The sequence below is a fragment of the Dunckerocampus dactyliophorus genome, chromosome 18 (genome assembly GCF_027744805.1).
Source record: "Dunckerocampus dactyliophorus isolate RoL2022-P2 chromosome 18, RoL_Ddac_1.1, whole genome shotgun sequence".
Taxonomy (NCBI): domain Eukaryota; kingdom Metazoa; phylum Chordata; class Actinopteri; order Syngnathiformes; family Syngnathidae; genus Dunckerocampus; species Dunckerocampus dactyliophorus.
Genome location: NC_072836.1, coordinates 13206916 through 13221066, shown reverse-complemented (window position 1 = coordinate 13221066; position 14151 = coordinate 13206916). Strand labels below are relative to the sequence as shown.

General features: G+C 41.4%; 1 protein-coding gene across 2 annotated transcripts in view; it reads right to left on the bottom strand.

The window, feature by feature from the left end:
- Positions 1-14151, bottom strand: part of septin12 (septin 12) — a 95691-nt gene that overhangs the window by 70368 nt on the left and 11172 nt on the right. For both annotated transcript variants that reach the window (XM_054759230.1, XM_054759231.1), the window contains exon 3: positions 2308-3837. In XM_054759230.1, coding sequence (XP_054615205.1) covers positions 2308-3837 — 1530 coding nt within the window. The remainder of the gene's footprint in view (positions 1-2307; positions 3838-14151) is intronic.

Here is a 14151-nt window from a genome sequence, read left to right as displayed (position 1 = left end):
GAATTATGATGATTATTCAAAGCTCTAAGTTGGGTTACTGCCATACAATTACAACGCTGCGTCGTGTAACATGACAGTAACGCACACTAAAACGACTTGGCTATTGATGGTTCTAACAGGTCAAAAAAAATCTCAGGGTATGGAATCGATTGCAACTGGACCGTTCAGGCTGTCTTAGTCCAAGACTGTCTGTCTTAGATCGATTCCATACAATGGCCTGGATGAATGAGAATATTCACAGGCAGGTAAAAAATTCAATGAAGACGACAGAAGAGGGCCTTCGGGACATAATTTCACACTGGCTGAGGAGCTGACCCACGGCAATAATGAGAAGCAACCAGGAAGGGATTGGGGTGGTGTTTCCTTGTCCCTGGAGGAAGCGGTAATTCAGAACAGGCCACATTTATCCAAGGATAGGTTTCCTGGGTTAACAATAAACAAATGGATTTCCCATCAACTCTTAGAATTTTTATTGTTGGTAGCAACCAAAATGTGAAATTTGGCCTACAGTTGATGGTGAGACATTAGTGTTGCTCGTACTTACATTTAGACTCAGGTTGAGCTAATGGTGACACCCATCATGATACACTGGTATGTGCTTGGCGGTTTGTAATTGTGGCATATAAAATGTATTTGCTTGTCTTATATTTCTCAGTCTCGGCCTGAGATGGTGAATACGCATCACTTGTATCAATTACTATTGTACGTGTACAGGAACAGGGAAATCGTTCTCTGCCTGAGCCTGAGGTCTCCACATCTAGGCCAAAGGGATCACCGGTTATAGGTTAACCTTAAACTGTCACTTTGTCTTTTAACCTGTCTTCATTGGGCCCTGCAAACAGGCAATGCTTAAAAAGTAAAGCAAGTGCAATTGCTTTTTATTATTTGTTTCAGACACTGTGAGGTCTCTCTCTATAAAAGGAACCTGCAGCTGCGTACCACACTAAAGACGGTGGACATGGAGTTCAAAAACAAATGTGGTTAAGCTGAGATTCTTTTTGCCAGCCTCATAAAATCCTTGCTTTTGGCTCTCTTATGTTCTGCACGCCAATCACCACGGGATACTCGATGAATAGTGATGCCATTTGTCAGAGACAACTGATTGGTCTGTAGGTGGTGCTTTTATAGTCTCTAATCTCTTACCTCCAGTGCAGGTTAACCCTACTGCATAAGGAGGACTGCATAAGTGGAGTTGAGCCTCAAAGTTATGTGGAAAAAAATCCTGCTTTGCAGCGCAGGGCTCTGGTCTTGGTTGTAAACACACAATGCATGTGTTTGTTTGTGCATAAATGGGTGCGGTTCGTGTTACAACGTTAAATGGCTACAACGCAGTCCCATATATTAATATCGTACAAAAGGAAAGAAAGATGTAGGTGTAGGTGCAGAAGTATACAGTACATAGTCGCTCGTCGCTACACTGAGAAAAAACAACTCCTATCAACTCACTTTTGTTCTTTTTAGTTAACGTTTTCCCTTCATTATGTCTCCCAAACATGAGGCCAACTCTCCTCAAAGAAAAGGAGAGTGAAAGTGAAAAGAGAAGTAAAATTACACATTGTAAAATACTCAGAAAGCTAAGAAACGCTGTCCAAGCAGCTCAAACGCCACTCAAACATCGCAACCATCATCAAGGATAAAGATCGTATCTTTGAAAGGATCTTCTCCTATGAAATGGACAGTGATAACTAAGCACCATAATGATCTCATTCTTGAGGCTTCCTCCGACCGAATAAGTCTCTCCCTCCTTTGCAACGCACCTAATCCGTATGCAAGCTAACCACAGGAGTAAAAATAAGGAGTGGTTCTCTTTTTTATTGGTTTCATTTAATTCTTGTATTTAATGTTTTTATTACTGTATTTCATGTCTTTCATGTGATCTCTGTACAGTGTGAGTGACTCCGGTGTTATTTTAGGTATAATTTAGGTATAGGTTCCGACTTAGAAACACAACTTACACCGCCATCGTAGAAACGGAACTTGTAGACAAAACCATTTCAATGGGTGTGGTGACTGACTCATCTGCTAACCTCGACTTGTTTTCCTCAGCTGACATGAGAGAAGTTCTCTCATCATTTGTTAAACAGAGCTGAGTACTCAGACACACAAACACTCACACGAAATCAAAACACACACTGATAGGACTGCTGCAATTATGTAGTGTATGAATGTTTTGTAATACACATTGTTTAGACTTCACATGAACATGACACGGAAGCAGTTGTTAATAACTAGTGAAGCTGGTGTGATCTGCACTTTTGTGATTATATATTTTATAGCAACTGGGGAAAGTATGAATACATGTCCTACCTTTGTTTTTCTTTTTGCCGTTTCCCCATACTGGCATGAGGGCAGCCTCGGCAGGAGAACCAACTTCAGAAGACAGAGCCCCACTGTTTTGGATAGCGGGATGTTGGATGACAGGTGCTGGAGTTGTATTAGCGATGGCAGGCTGGGAGAAGGAGGCAATCCTCTGTAAGATTGAGTCCACACTATCTCCGACATCACCAGGGACATTTCCAAATGAGCCAATAGAACGTGGGCTGGAAAGGCTGGAAGGGGTGGGGACCACCTGAACAACTTGAGGCCTGGAGATGCTTTCCACCTGAGAGGTACGAGATGGAGAAAGGCGCACTGGTGAGCATCTCACCTCCGAAACAGGGTTAGAGCCCTGGTCTGAAGTTGCTTGTGGTGAAAAAGGTAAAAAGGGATGGTGAATGGAGATGGGTGGGGTATCAGATGAACTATCAAGGCTGCTGAGGGAAGCTGATGGGCTTGTCATGGATGGTGAGTTGGTGTGGTGCTGAAGGCTTCCTGTGCTCCTTGGAGGAGGCTTTGGGGGGTTGGGACTAATAAATCCTCTGTGAACCTTAGCAGGGGAAGTGGCTGACGTGGTGTTCACCAAGCTGTCCAGGTCCAAGGGGAACTTACTGAGACGCGGAGCCTTGATCTGAGGAATCTGTGGGCAAAGATGCTGCTGATTGTTGGAGCCACAGCAGCCTTCATCCCCAAGGGAATTGGCATTTTTATGTCCAGCATTCCAGGTAGGGTTAGCATTGGGATACCTCAAACCTGGAGAAACCCTGTCTCCACCTCTTTGCATACCCGACATTCCACCTCCTCCATCTCGGATTTGAATATCTAGGCTAGGCATGGAGCCATGATTCATCCCAAGAGGATCTGCCCCCAACATCAACTCTGTCCCCTGGTTCAAATCAGAATGGAACACAGTCCCGTGAGAGGAGAACTTCTTCAAGTTGTGGTTCCTTCCCAACTTGGCTCCGCCTTCTAATTGTAGCTGTGACAGCTGAGGCTGGGCTCGGTGGTAGTCGGCCTGGAGTAGAGGACTGGCGTATGAGGACACCTTGTTAGGATTGACAGAACCTCCACCCACTCCAGAGTACTCGAGGCTTGACGTGGAACTATGAAGACTATCATTGTCACTTCCTGGTCTTGGCAAAACGGAAAAACCATTGTTGGGGTTCAGTCTGCTCTGAAAGGATGCAGCTCTGGTCACTGAAGAGCTGTTGTTGTGAGGGGCCGGTTTGTTCATGGTTCCCCGATTGAAGGACATGCTACTGACCACTGTGCGGGACTTGAGTACCGGGCTGGGATTGGAACTTCGGCTGATATGGGTGTGGTACCCTGCGGAGCCCAGGTTGTTATTGTTGTTGTTGAAAGGTAAAGAGGGGGATTGTCCACCACCACACCCCTCACTGGCTTTGTTGTGGCTGATGAAGAAATGGGAAGTTGAAGGAGAGACAGGGTAAGAGGGAGTAGATGCTGATGAGAAGGAGGGTATGTCATCCACATCTTCAATGTCAAAGGATCTCTTCAGGGCTGCAAGTGGAAACAAAGAATGACATTTTTTAGTAATATCTGGAAACATAAGAATGAATTCATATGATAAGGTGATAACTAGATGATGATAACACTTTGTTTTCATGTCTTGTAAAACATAACATCTGAACAAATGACTAAGTTGGAATTTTTGGCTGTCTGCCAACAATTCCATGAAACTTCACACACCATTAATAGGTTTCATCTATCTAGCTGTCAAGTGAAAGTGTATTAAAGCTACTTGAAGAAGAAAGCAAAATTTCCCATAGAATCCCATAGAAGTTTTTATGCATTCATGTTGTGTATACTGTACTTTTGTCTCTACGCATATTATAATATTTAATTTCCTCCTCTCCCTCTCTTCGGCTTTGTCAGGCCTGAATGATCGTTGACATTTGCCTTTGTATGGCAATGGTGTCCCTTTTCTCTGTTGAACACCAACACTCTTCCTTCGTACCGCAAACAGAGTAGATTGACATCGGGGCTTAACTCTTTGTGGGGTTTTGAGTTACAAAAATCCAACCACGGACTGTAACATGACACACCACACGAATGATTGTCTGGTTGTACGGTTGGCTAGCGGGATAGGCTGGATTTTCCGACTGTACTGAAGAAAAAAGTGATCTAATCTAAACTGTAACCAACTGAAAGGAGAATCGGTGTACCCACATTCATGATATGACGTGCGCCTGCAATTGTTGTTTATGCAGTGCAGTGTAGTTTCTAGAATTCTAGATAGGAAGGACCGCTGGTTTGAAAAAGGTGTGAAGGAAGCCATCGTTGTCAAAGCAGAAAGGCCATCCCTAAACTGCACAGAGGTTTGCGCCGTCACCTATCGTCTACATGCAACAATGTCCGGACATCTCTCCACCAAAGACTGTTTAATTCAACGGGAAGAGTGGCAACGAGCCAACATGCAAGCGAACAACTTATTGTTACGCAAGACGGTCGTTGATCAGTCACGCTCAGCCACAATAACAACAACAACCCACCCCCCAGGGGAAACAAATAGGGAAACTCCACACCTAAAATTGTACAACCTTCGGAGGTAAAACGTCTTCAACAGACAAGAAGAGTCCAGTTGCCTGGACTCAACCTTTCCACATTACCATGACATGGACGACTGGGAATCTACACAGACAAATTTCAAGAGTTTAAAAAGTTTGTGTTTTCTCTCTAGAAAAAGCTTGTATATACGAGCAAAATTATGCAGTTGTGTGTTTATTTAAAAGGGTCCTATATACAGTAAATAGGCCCTAGTGCTCTCGTGACACACAAATGTAAGCCATGTGAAAAAAACACAAAGCAGGGCATTTACTCTTACGGTGAGGCGTGTGTGTGGATCCGTACCACTAAGCCTCGAAAGCTAAGCTATAACTACAGAACCTGTCGTGTATATTTACGACTCTGAAAGAGTCTCTATATTTTGCACAACCAAACCATTGACCTCACACTTAAGTCCGCTATACAGTAAAAGAGGTGCGTATTTGTGGCACAGACAGATATTGACTTTCGTTAGTTCATGCTGAGTGTGTTTCATCAGTCTGAGCTGAATGCATTTTTATGTGTAATCAGTGTTTCTCCTACCAGACACTAGGGTTGGGTATCATTTACATATTATCTGATAACAAATGCCAAATCGGTCATTTTGATACGGTGTTAGTGCTTAAATGGTGCCCAGACTGGTACGTAACAAAGGAAAACATGCATATTTTCTTTAAAAAACAATGCCTTTTTATCTAAAATCTAAATAAACATCTACTGTGCTTCAGAGCATTTTGTGCGCGATACCACTGCGCAATACTCAAACTACACACAGAGATGCAACTTTTGTTTTCTTTATTACTCCGATTGTAGATAAACTAACTCAGCGGTAAGATGCCTACATCTAGAACAAGAGTCAGTTCAACTGTAGCAGCTAGTTATGTAGGAAAAAGTGAATTGTTTGAGGGCTTTGCTTCGTGTCATGAACTCCACTATAGAAATACGTGTTTTTCCACGCTCCTGTTTATTAAAGTATTTCATGATGAATTGGAAAATTGACCGTTGCTGAAGCCTTTATAATATGTTACCTTGACTTCGGCTGCATTGTCTTTTGCATAATCATTTTAATTTCTTGAATATCGCCAACATGGTTAGCATGTTGGCCACACAGTCACAGTCTGAAGATCGGGAAGACCTGGGTTCGATTCTCAACTGGGCATTTCTGTGTGGAGTTTGCATGTTCTCCCCGTGGGTTTTCTCCGGGTACTGCGGTTTCCTCCCACAATCCCAAAACATGCATGTTAGGTTAATTGGTGACTCTAAATAGTCCATAGGTATGAATGTGAGTGTGAATGGTTGTTTGTCTACATGTGCCCTGTCATTGGCTGGCGACCAGTCCAGGGTGTACCCCGTCTGTCGCCCGAAGTCAGCTGGGATAGGCTCCAGCATGCCCCCTAATGAGGAGAAGCGGTATAGAAGATGGATGGATGGATATCGGTAACGTAACGTGACGTAACGTATATATATATGTAATTTTATGTCTTGTTTTTATATTAAATATTTTCTCTACATTTTTATATATATATATGTTTAATAGTAAGAGGTAGATCATGTTGGCTTATAGATAGCATGTTGAAAAAGTGTGTGCACCCCGATATACATGTACAATGCATAGTCATATTTATGAAGACAGCAAATATATATTTTCTACATTCATATTTGGAGGTAGATGTTTGGGACTTGGTCATTTTAAAAGTAGCTCACAGGCTGAAAAAGTGTGAGCACCCCTGTTCTAATAAATAGAGCCAGATGACAACAAATTCATTTCGGGATACCTTTCAAATAGAACAAGACTATACGTTGCCTTGTTTTAAACAAATGAAATAGCCTTATCTAGCATACAAGTAAAATGTTATTAGTGATTCCAGCGTGGCAAAGCACAGCTTGTCTTTGCTATTTTGGTAAGGTAACACAAATAAAAAAGTACAAAAATAATCAATGGTTGCATCATGGCCACACACACGCAAACACACCAAAGTCCAATTCCAGTTCCTTCCTGAGAAGACTCGAGGCCTCGGAAGGCTCCAGGCAGACTGGGATGTGTGGGCGTGTGTGCTGGGGGTTGTGTGAACCGGGATGGCTGAGGCTGCAAGAATGAGCCTGCCCTCTGTACAAAAGATAAGAAGTCCTGGTATCAGGTAATTGCTGGCACCCTTCTGGAGACTAGAGCAATAATTATGGTGGCAATCGTGCACCGTGTCGCCACCTTACTTTGTGTAAGTGTGCGTGTGTGGAGTGTGTATCCTTGGCTCCACTCCCTCTTTTATCACAGTTGTATAGGCCTTAACCCTCGCCTATGGGACAATACCGCCTCAGTCTGATAAACGTCAAACTCATTTTCTATCGCTTGTGTACACAAATAAACACGATGGGAGGTGAGAGGTGTCCCCAGAAGACCGTACACCTTATTTCATACTGTTTCAATCATTTTCATTCAATTTAAAGTTCAATCTCTTTTGCTATGCAAAAATTCCAACATGACCAACTTATGAAGTGTGTTTCTATATGTGTATACTGCCTGTTTATGTATTCATTGTTACATTAACATTAATGTACATCCAACATTACGAGTGTAACGGGACGCTGTGATCATAATGGGGAACTTAATGGGGAACATTAATTAAGGGAACATAATGCAAAACACTACTTAGCTTTTGTGTAAAAAGCCTAATCATTTTTAAAATCAATCATAAAAAACTGCAAACAGGTAATTCTCCAAAGCCACTTCGGGGCCATTTGAAGTTTTTATATACAGTAGTTTAGTTAATTTTATAAACAGGCTTTTAAAAAAGTTACATATATTTAAAGACAAAGCTTTGTGTTATTATTAGTTATTTGTACAAACAAGGGCTGTCAAATGATTACAGTTTTAATCACAATTACAGTTTTGAACTTAATTAATGAGGATTAATCACTAATCACTATGTCAAATAATAATAAAAAAATCTGATTAATCATGGTTTCCAATTAATTAATCTTGATTAATGAGGATTAATCACTAATCACTAGGGATGTCAAATAATAATTTTTTAAAAATTAGATTAATCATGGTTTCCAATTAATTAATCATGATTAATCAACATGTCACACTACATATAAAATACGCCTATTTTTACTGTATTTTATTGAAAGAAAGATAAATGACAGGGCAGGATTATATATATTTGTATGTATTAACAATGCTAAATTAACTGAAAATCAAAATCAAGTTAAGGGATACACACATGTTTGAAAATCTATTTACCTTACGCTGGTTTCTTTAACAGCAGAACATTTGAAACACACTTTAACTGTGTTATTAGAGCAATGACGAGTTACGTTCAAAGACGTTGAATTCACGTTTTTGAGTGAATTTTCTGGGATTTCCGCGCGTACTTAAATGCAGCAAATTGTACTTCCGCATTAAGAGTTACAAAGTGAGTGATAAGAATATCCACTTTTTGTTTTTCTTTTTCTTTGCATTTCTGTTTATTTAGACCACACATACATGATAATGAAGACGTTGCTGTGATGTTCGGAGCGTCCGTGAATGCATCTCGCAGTCTGTCTAGTGACAATGAGGAAGTGTCGTTGCAAATGGACTAGAGTTGGAGTCGGAGTGGTGTTGGAATTGCACTGCTGTTGATGTGTTGAGGTCAGAATAAAGTTATAGAAGAGTCTGTCTGTCGTTATAACAGAGAGCATGGCTTGCCATTATGCGTATGAGTTAATTACGCAAAAAAAGTTTGCGTAACTAATGAAATATTTAGTTACCGCTGTTAATGCAATATCCATGACAACTCTATTAATCATTAATCTAATTATATGACTGTGTGAAAGCTCACACAAAAATATATCCCGCTTGATTCTACTGTGTGGAGAAAGAGGCGAATAAATAATAGAGCAACTGTTAAGGCTCTGGTATGCCGATTTGTCTGTTTCTCTGTTTGGAGGAGGCTAGTGACATTACTGTATATGGCCGGGCGTACCACCACTTGTACAGTACACGTTTAGCAGGTGTAACAACACTAATAGTAGTAGATAAAAACTGAATAGCATCATCATTGTTTTTGTCATCATAGCACGATTACTGTTATCGATACAGTGAATGTCGCACACATTGTTTTCTAATCCCGAGCATCGTCCTTTCTCTCTCTCTCTCGCTATCTGTCATCCATCTCTCTAGTCTGCCTCTATCTAAACCCGGCCGGTCGAGGCAGACGACCGCCCGCACTGTGTCATGGTTCTTGGGTTTCCTTCCATTAGGGACGTTTATCCTTGCCTCTCTCAACAAGTGTCAAGAAAAAGGCAGTTGGCATCCAGGGCAGACTGGGGGACCGAAAGGTAAGATGGGTCGACTTCAGAAAAGCCTGCACCGAGAGTTAGTCTCCTAACCCAGTAGTCCCTCAAAAGGACACCTACTGTATCTTGACGACGAAGGCAAATAAAGTGAAATGAAGGACAAAGCCCAAACAGAAGCCAAAACCAGGTCACAAACCACAGTGATGAAACATTGACAACTGGTGGTCCCCATCTGATGACCTGTTATTTAGACTAGGTATTTATTTAGGGTAGGCTTCCCCTATTGGAGGTATTCTGTGACTACACCTGTTATCTAAGTCACTGGTGGAGAGAGGTGTGGCGGGCAGGAATGCCCAGCAGGTAGACCATCAACCTGTACTTTCTCGCAAGGAGCGTGATTCAAGGTGTCCTCCATGTGCAAAGCGTCTTGAGAAAACTGTTGCTATATTGGTGCTATATAAATAATACACCTTTGACTCTGGTGAAAGCGGCTGATAATAGATTTTCCAACGAAGCAATGTCTTCATATATAGTAGTAGCTTGCCTAAAATGTGTAAATAAACCGATGTAGGCGTACTAGAACAACATCACCCATATTGTATAATCCTGTACTCCTTCTAAATACTGTTCTACCTTGTATTTCCCTGACTGTGAAAAGTTATGACAACATGACTTCAGCGTTGACCACTGCATGTTGGCCATCAAAAAAAGGAAAGTCACAACACAAGACAATGGCTCCTTTCACACCGCCATTTTCGGCCTGGTTTCAACAAGGAAAGGCGTGACAGAATGCTCAGCGATAAGACAGTCAGTGGGGGTAGCCGAAGGACCATATCTCTGTATGAAGGGCACTACCAGAAGAGTGAGAATAGTGGAGCAAATCTAAACTAACATACTGGGTGGCTTTGTTATGAAAAGGACCCATGCAGCATGATGGTGAAATAATCTGTGAAATAATGAAAGAAGTAAAATATCTAAAAGCACATAACACAAAGATAACACTGTGTAAAAGGACACAGGTGGTTGAAGGCATCACTTGAATAATGTTGGAATGAACCAACCAGCTGGTGTGCTTTAATAACCTCATTGACCATTTTGACTTCTTAAAAGTTATTGGTAATAATTGGTTATTGGTAATAACATTTTAACAGCTCATACAATGTTCAAACAATACTAATGTTTATTAATCATAATATGCACTAGATAGTTACTTCCGGGACCACCAGCGAATTATTCGCGGAAATTTCTATTTTTGACAATACCTGTGTTGTCATGTATTTAGAAATTATTACTGACTCATGGTGAATGAGATGTGTTTTGTGGAGAAAAAATTGCCTTTTTTTTTAAGAAATATATATATTATATATATATATATATATATATATATATATATATATATATATATAATTTTTTTTTCCCAAAAAGCCTGCAAATTTGCAGGGTCGCAGCAAATGCAGACCCACAAATGTGCAGGGAGTGCAAAGTAAAATATATATAAAACGTGTCTCCTTCCAGCGAGGTCTGCATAGAAGAACATTGAAGAGCTGCAGTCCAGAACCTCAGAGAAGGAAAACACGGAACACGGTCCCCAGTTCAAAGGATCGGGATCGTATTCCCTCCAAGTAGAAATCAACATCTACGTATAAATGCAAGTAACCGTACTCTAAAAACAAAGGCAGCGTATTTATTATCATCAATTAATTAAATCTACAGTTCCAAGATACAAATTCTTATAGATTTATTTAGATTAAACTATTAACTTGAATTTTTCTGAGTCATACTGACATAATATTGTTGAAATCAGTACATGAACTTAATGTTGGGTGTGATTTTCAATACATTGTCCGCATTGAATTTTCAACAAATTTCAAGTTGAAGTAATTTGATTAAAGTGTTTGGATAACGGCCACACGGTGGTCTAGTGGTTAGCATGTTGGCCAACACAGTAACAGTCTGGAGATCGGGAAGACCTGGGTTTGATTCTCCCTTGGGCATTTCTGTGTGGAGTTTGCATGTTCTCCCCGTGTGTGCGTGGGTTTTCTCCGGGTACTCCGGTTTCCTCCCACATTCCAAAAACATGCATGTTAGGTTAATTGGTGACTCTAAATTGTCCATAGGTATGAATGTGAGTGTGAATGGTTGTTTGTCTATGTGTGTCTATATGTCTATTGACCAGTCCAGGGTGTACTTCGCCTGTTGCCCGAAGTCAGCTGGGATAGGCTCCAGCATGCCCCCCCGCGACCCTAAAGAGGAAGAAGCGGTATAGAAAATGGATGTTTGGATAACATCATTTTCTACCTTTACGGACTTCCGGCCTCCTCCACCCACCTACAAGTTCATGCGGGTCCACTTTAATGTCTTTCAGCCATGACGTAGGAGGTCCTCTTCTTCCATCGACTTTCTGTTGACTTTGGCGGTATACGTAGAAATAGAAATATTATCAAATATTATCACCTTCTCCAGTTCGCCACTTTGCATCGCACGGCCAAACAAACGAGGCTTTGTGCTGCTTGATGGAACTGCGCACTCCCAGGGGGGCATGATGGCGCGTAGCAGACGAACCTTGACAGTAATACCTTGTGGCTGACAGAGTTAAATGCCTTAGAGCAATCGATGAAGCACATGTTTGTGGAAATGCTACACCCCCTACACTTCGTGGTTAACATCCCGATATTGTTCTTTTGTACCCCTGCCCTCCATGAAGCCAGCTTGTTCCTCCGCTATTTCTGCCTTGTATCTGTATTTCAGTCGGCCTACTATGATCTGAAATAGGATTTGCTTGCGTGGACGATGAGGATGATGTTCGGGTGGCTACTACTACACAGGAAGTGGTTGCTCACGCTCAGGAAAACACTGCCCCCTAGCGCTCTGGTAAAGAAGGGCAAGTCACAAGCTTAGCCCTCAGCCTTACTCTCATGAAACATCTCTCAATGGCACACGCCACAACAAAGCTAAATCTAAATTATTTTACATGATTGAGGGTTTTTCAGAAAGTAATGCAATAATGGCTTTCCCTGATAACTCAGTTACTAGTAGTCAGTTACTAATTCAGTTACTATTTTGGGAAAGTAACTCATACCTATAATTAATTACTTTTTAAAAGTAATTTGGTCAACACTGGCTACGACAAGTGAGATGGATTATTTTAGGAACCAGTAAGCACTGGGAGGAGGGGACCCACAATAAGAGGAGGCTCAGTCTGGGCATGTCCTGTGCATTCCATATAGGTAGACCCTTGACAGACAAGACAACATGCGCATCGACACGTGAACACACACCACTGTGTACCCATGTTTACAAATACACAGACCAATACAACAACACATCCACACTCTGCAGCCCCAAATCTGTGATAACACACAGACACACACACACACATAAAACAACTTCCACTTAGTTGAAGAACATCTGGAAAACACATTCCAAGCAGCCCTTTGCAATGGTTTAACCCTGAAAATAACACAGTGTCAGACAACTCATAAACAGAATGCGCACATTTATACTCAAACACCAAACTGGTGCTTAAAAGTATTTCAGATGTCTGGCAACTACTTGACTCACAAGCACCTGTTGTTTGAAAAATGCTAGACTGGTGCAACATGTGTCAAAATTTTAATGGCCGCTTCTCCGTGGCTGTTTTAAGAAATAAAAACTGCAGTGACGGTCATTTCAAAACTGCTTCGGAATAAAATTAAATTGAGCTATAACAGGGGAAGATTTAATTAAGGCTAAATAGCCTTGTCTGTGTCTGCATGGTCGTGTGTTCACAATACGTTCAATGATACATCTTTATTTTGACTTCGTGTTTCTAATGCTTTCTCTTATGAACATTTCTTAAATGTTACTGTGAAGGGGCGATTGCAATACAGCATGCACAGGCATGATTTGGGACACCCCAGGGAGACACAGACCTGGTCAAGTGTTTGACTCGCCTGACTTCCATGCAGGCAGCGTTGCATTCAGTTCCTACTCAGTGATGGTAAGAATGTCAGTGTGTATTGTATGGTTGTCTCAATAAGAGCCCTACGTTTGACTGTCAACAAGTCCAGGGTGCAGTCTCCCTTTGCCTGAAGTCCTTTGAGACACTGAACAAGGAGTAGAAGAATCCAATGTGCGGTGTTTTGCAGCCCTCGTCAACTTGTAAGCTTCAAACTAATCTATGTCTTCCAACAGTCACTTTTATTGCAAATGCCTTCCGAACCAGTCGTACACATGCTGGAAAAACAGTACTAAAAGCTGACCCATCAGAGCCTCTATGGTCCACATCACCGCAACGGGAGGCTAGATTTTTTTTTTGGAGTTGCACATCAAGCTTCTCAGGAGGGTTTGCTTGTTGGGATGCATACCGAAACTCGGTCAACATCAACAGCAGTAACCGGACGAAAAAACTAGGTTGCCACCGGTGCCTCATTTCAGTGCCAAATTAATCGTTACTGTTGAGTAGTAATTATTATTAATTTAGTGGCACTGAAATGAGGCAAAAAATATGTATGGTAATTCTCAGGCACGTTTCTCTGTTGCTCTCCACACCAGAAACACAATACTTTCTCATTAACCATGACGTGCATTCACAAACACGGTAATTCTGAACATCAGCATACAACACAAACAGGTCGCTAATTAATTCAACTTCATTTTGATCATTAAATAGTAGGGGTGTCACAAGACACTCACTTCACGAGACAAGATGATACACGAGATTGGGTCCACGGGAACGAGAAGAGAGATTTTCATATTACTTTTAAGAAAGGTAGAATGAAAAAATATACAAATATATGACAATATATTGCAATCTACCAATTTAATTTCTCCTACGTTACACTCTCCTGCACTCTGTGTGTATGCTACCAGCCCCGCCTCCACTCTGGAGTATAGGACAAAATAAATATCAATATTATGTTGGCTTTTCGGCAGCAGTACACAACCGGTTACTTTTGGTCGTGTCACGGGTTTTCAGAAAGTAGTGGTTCGCTTGTCAACAACGAGGCA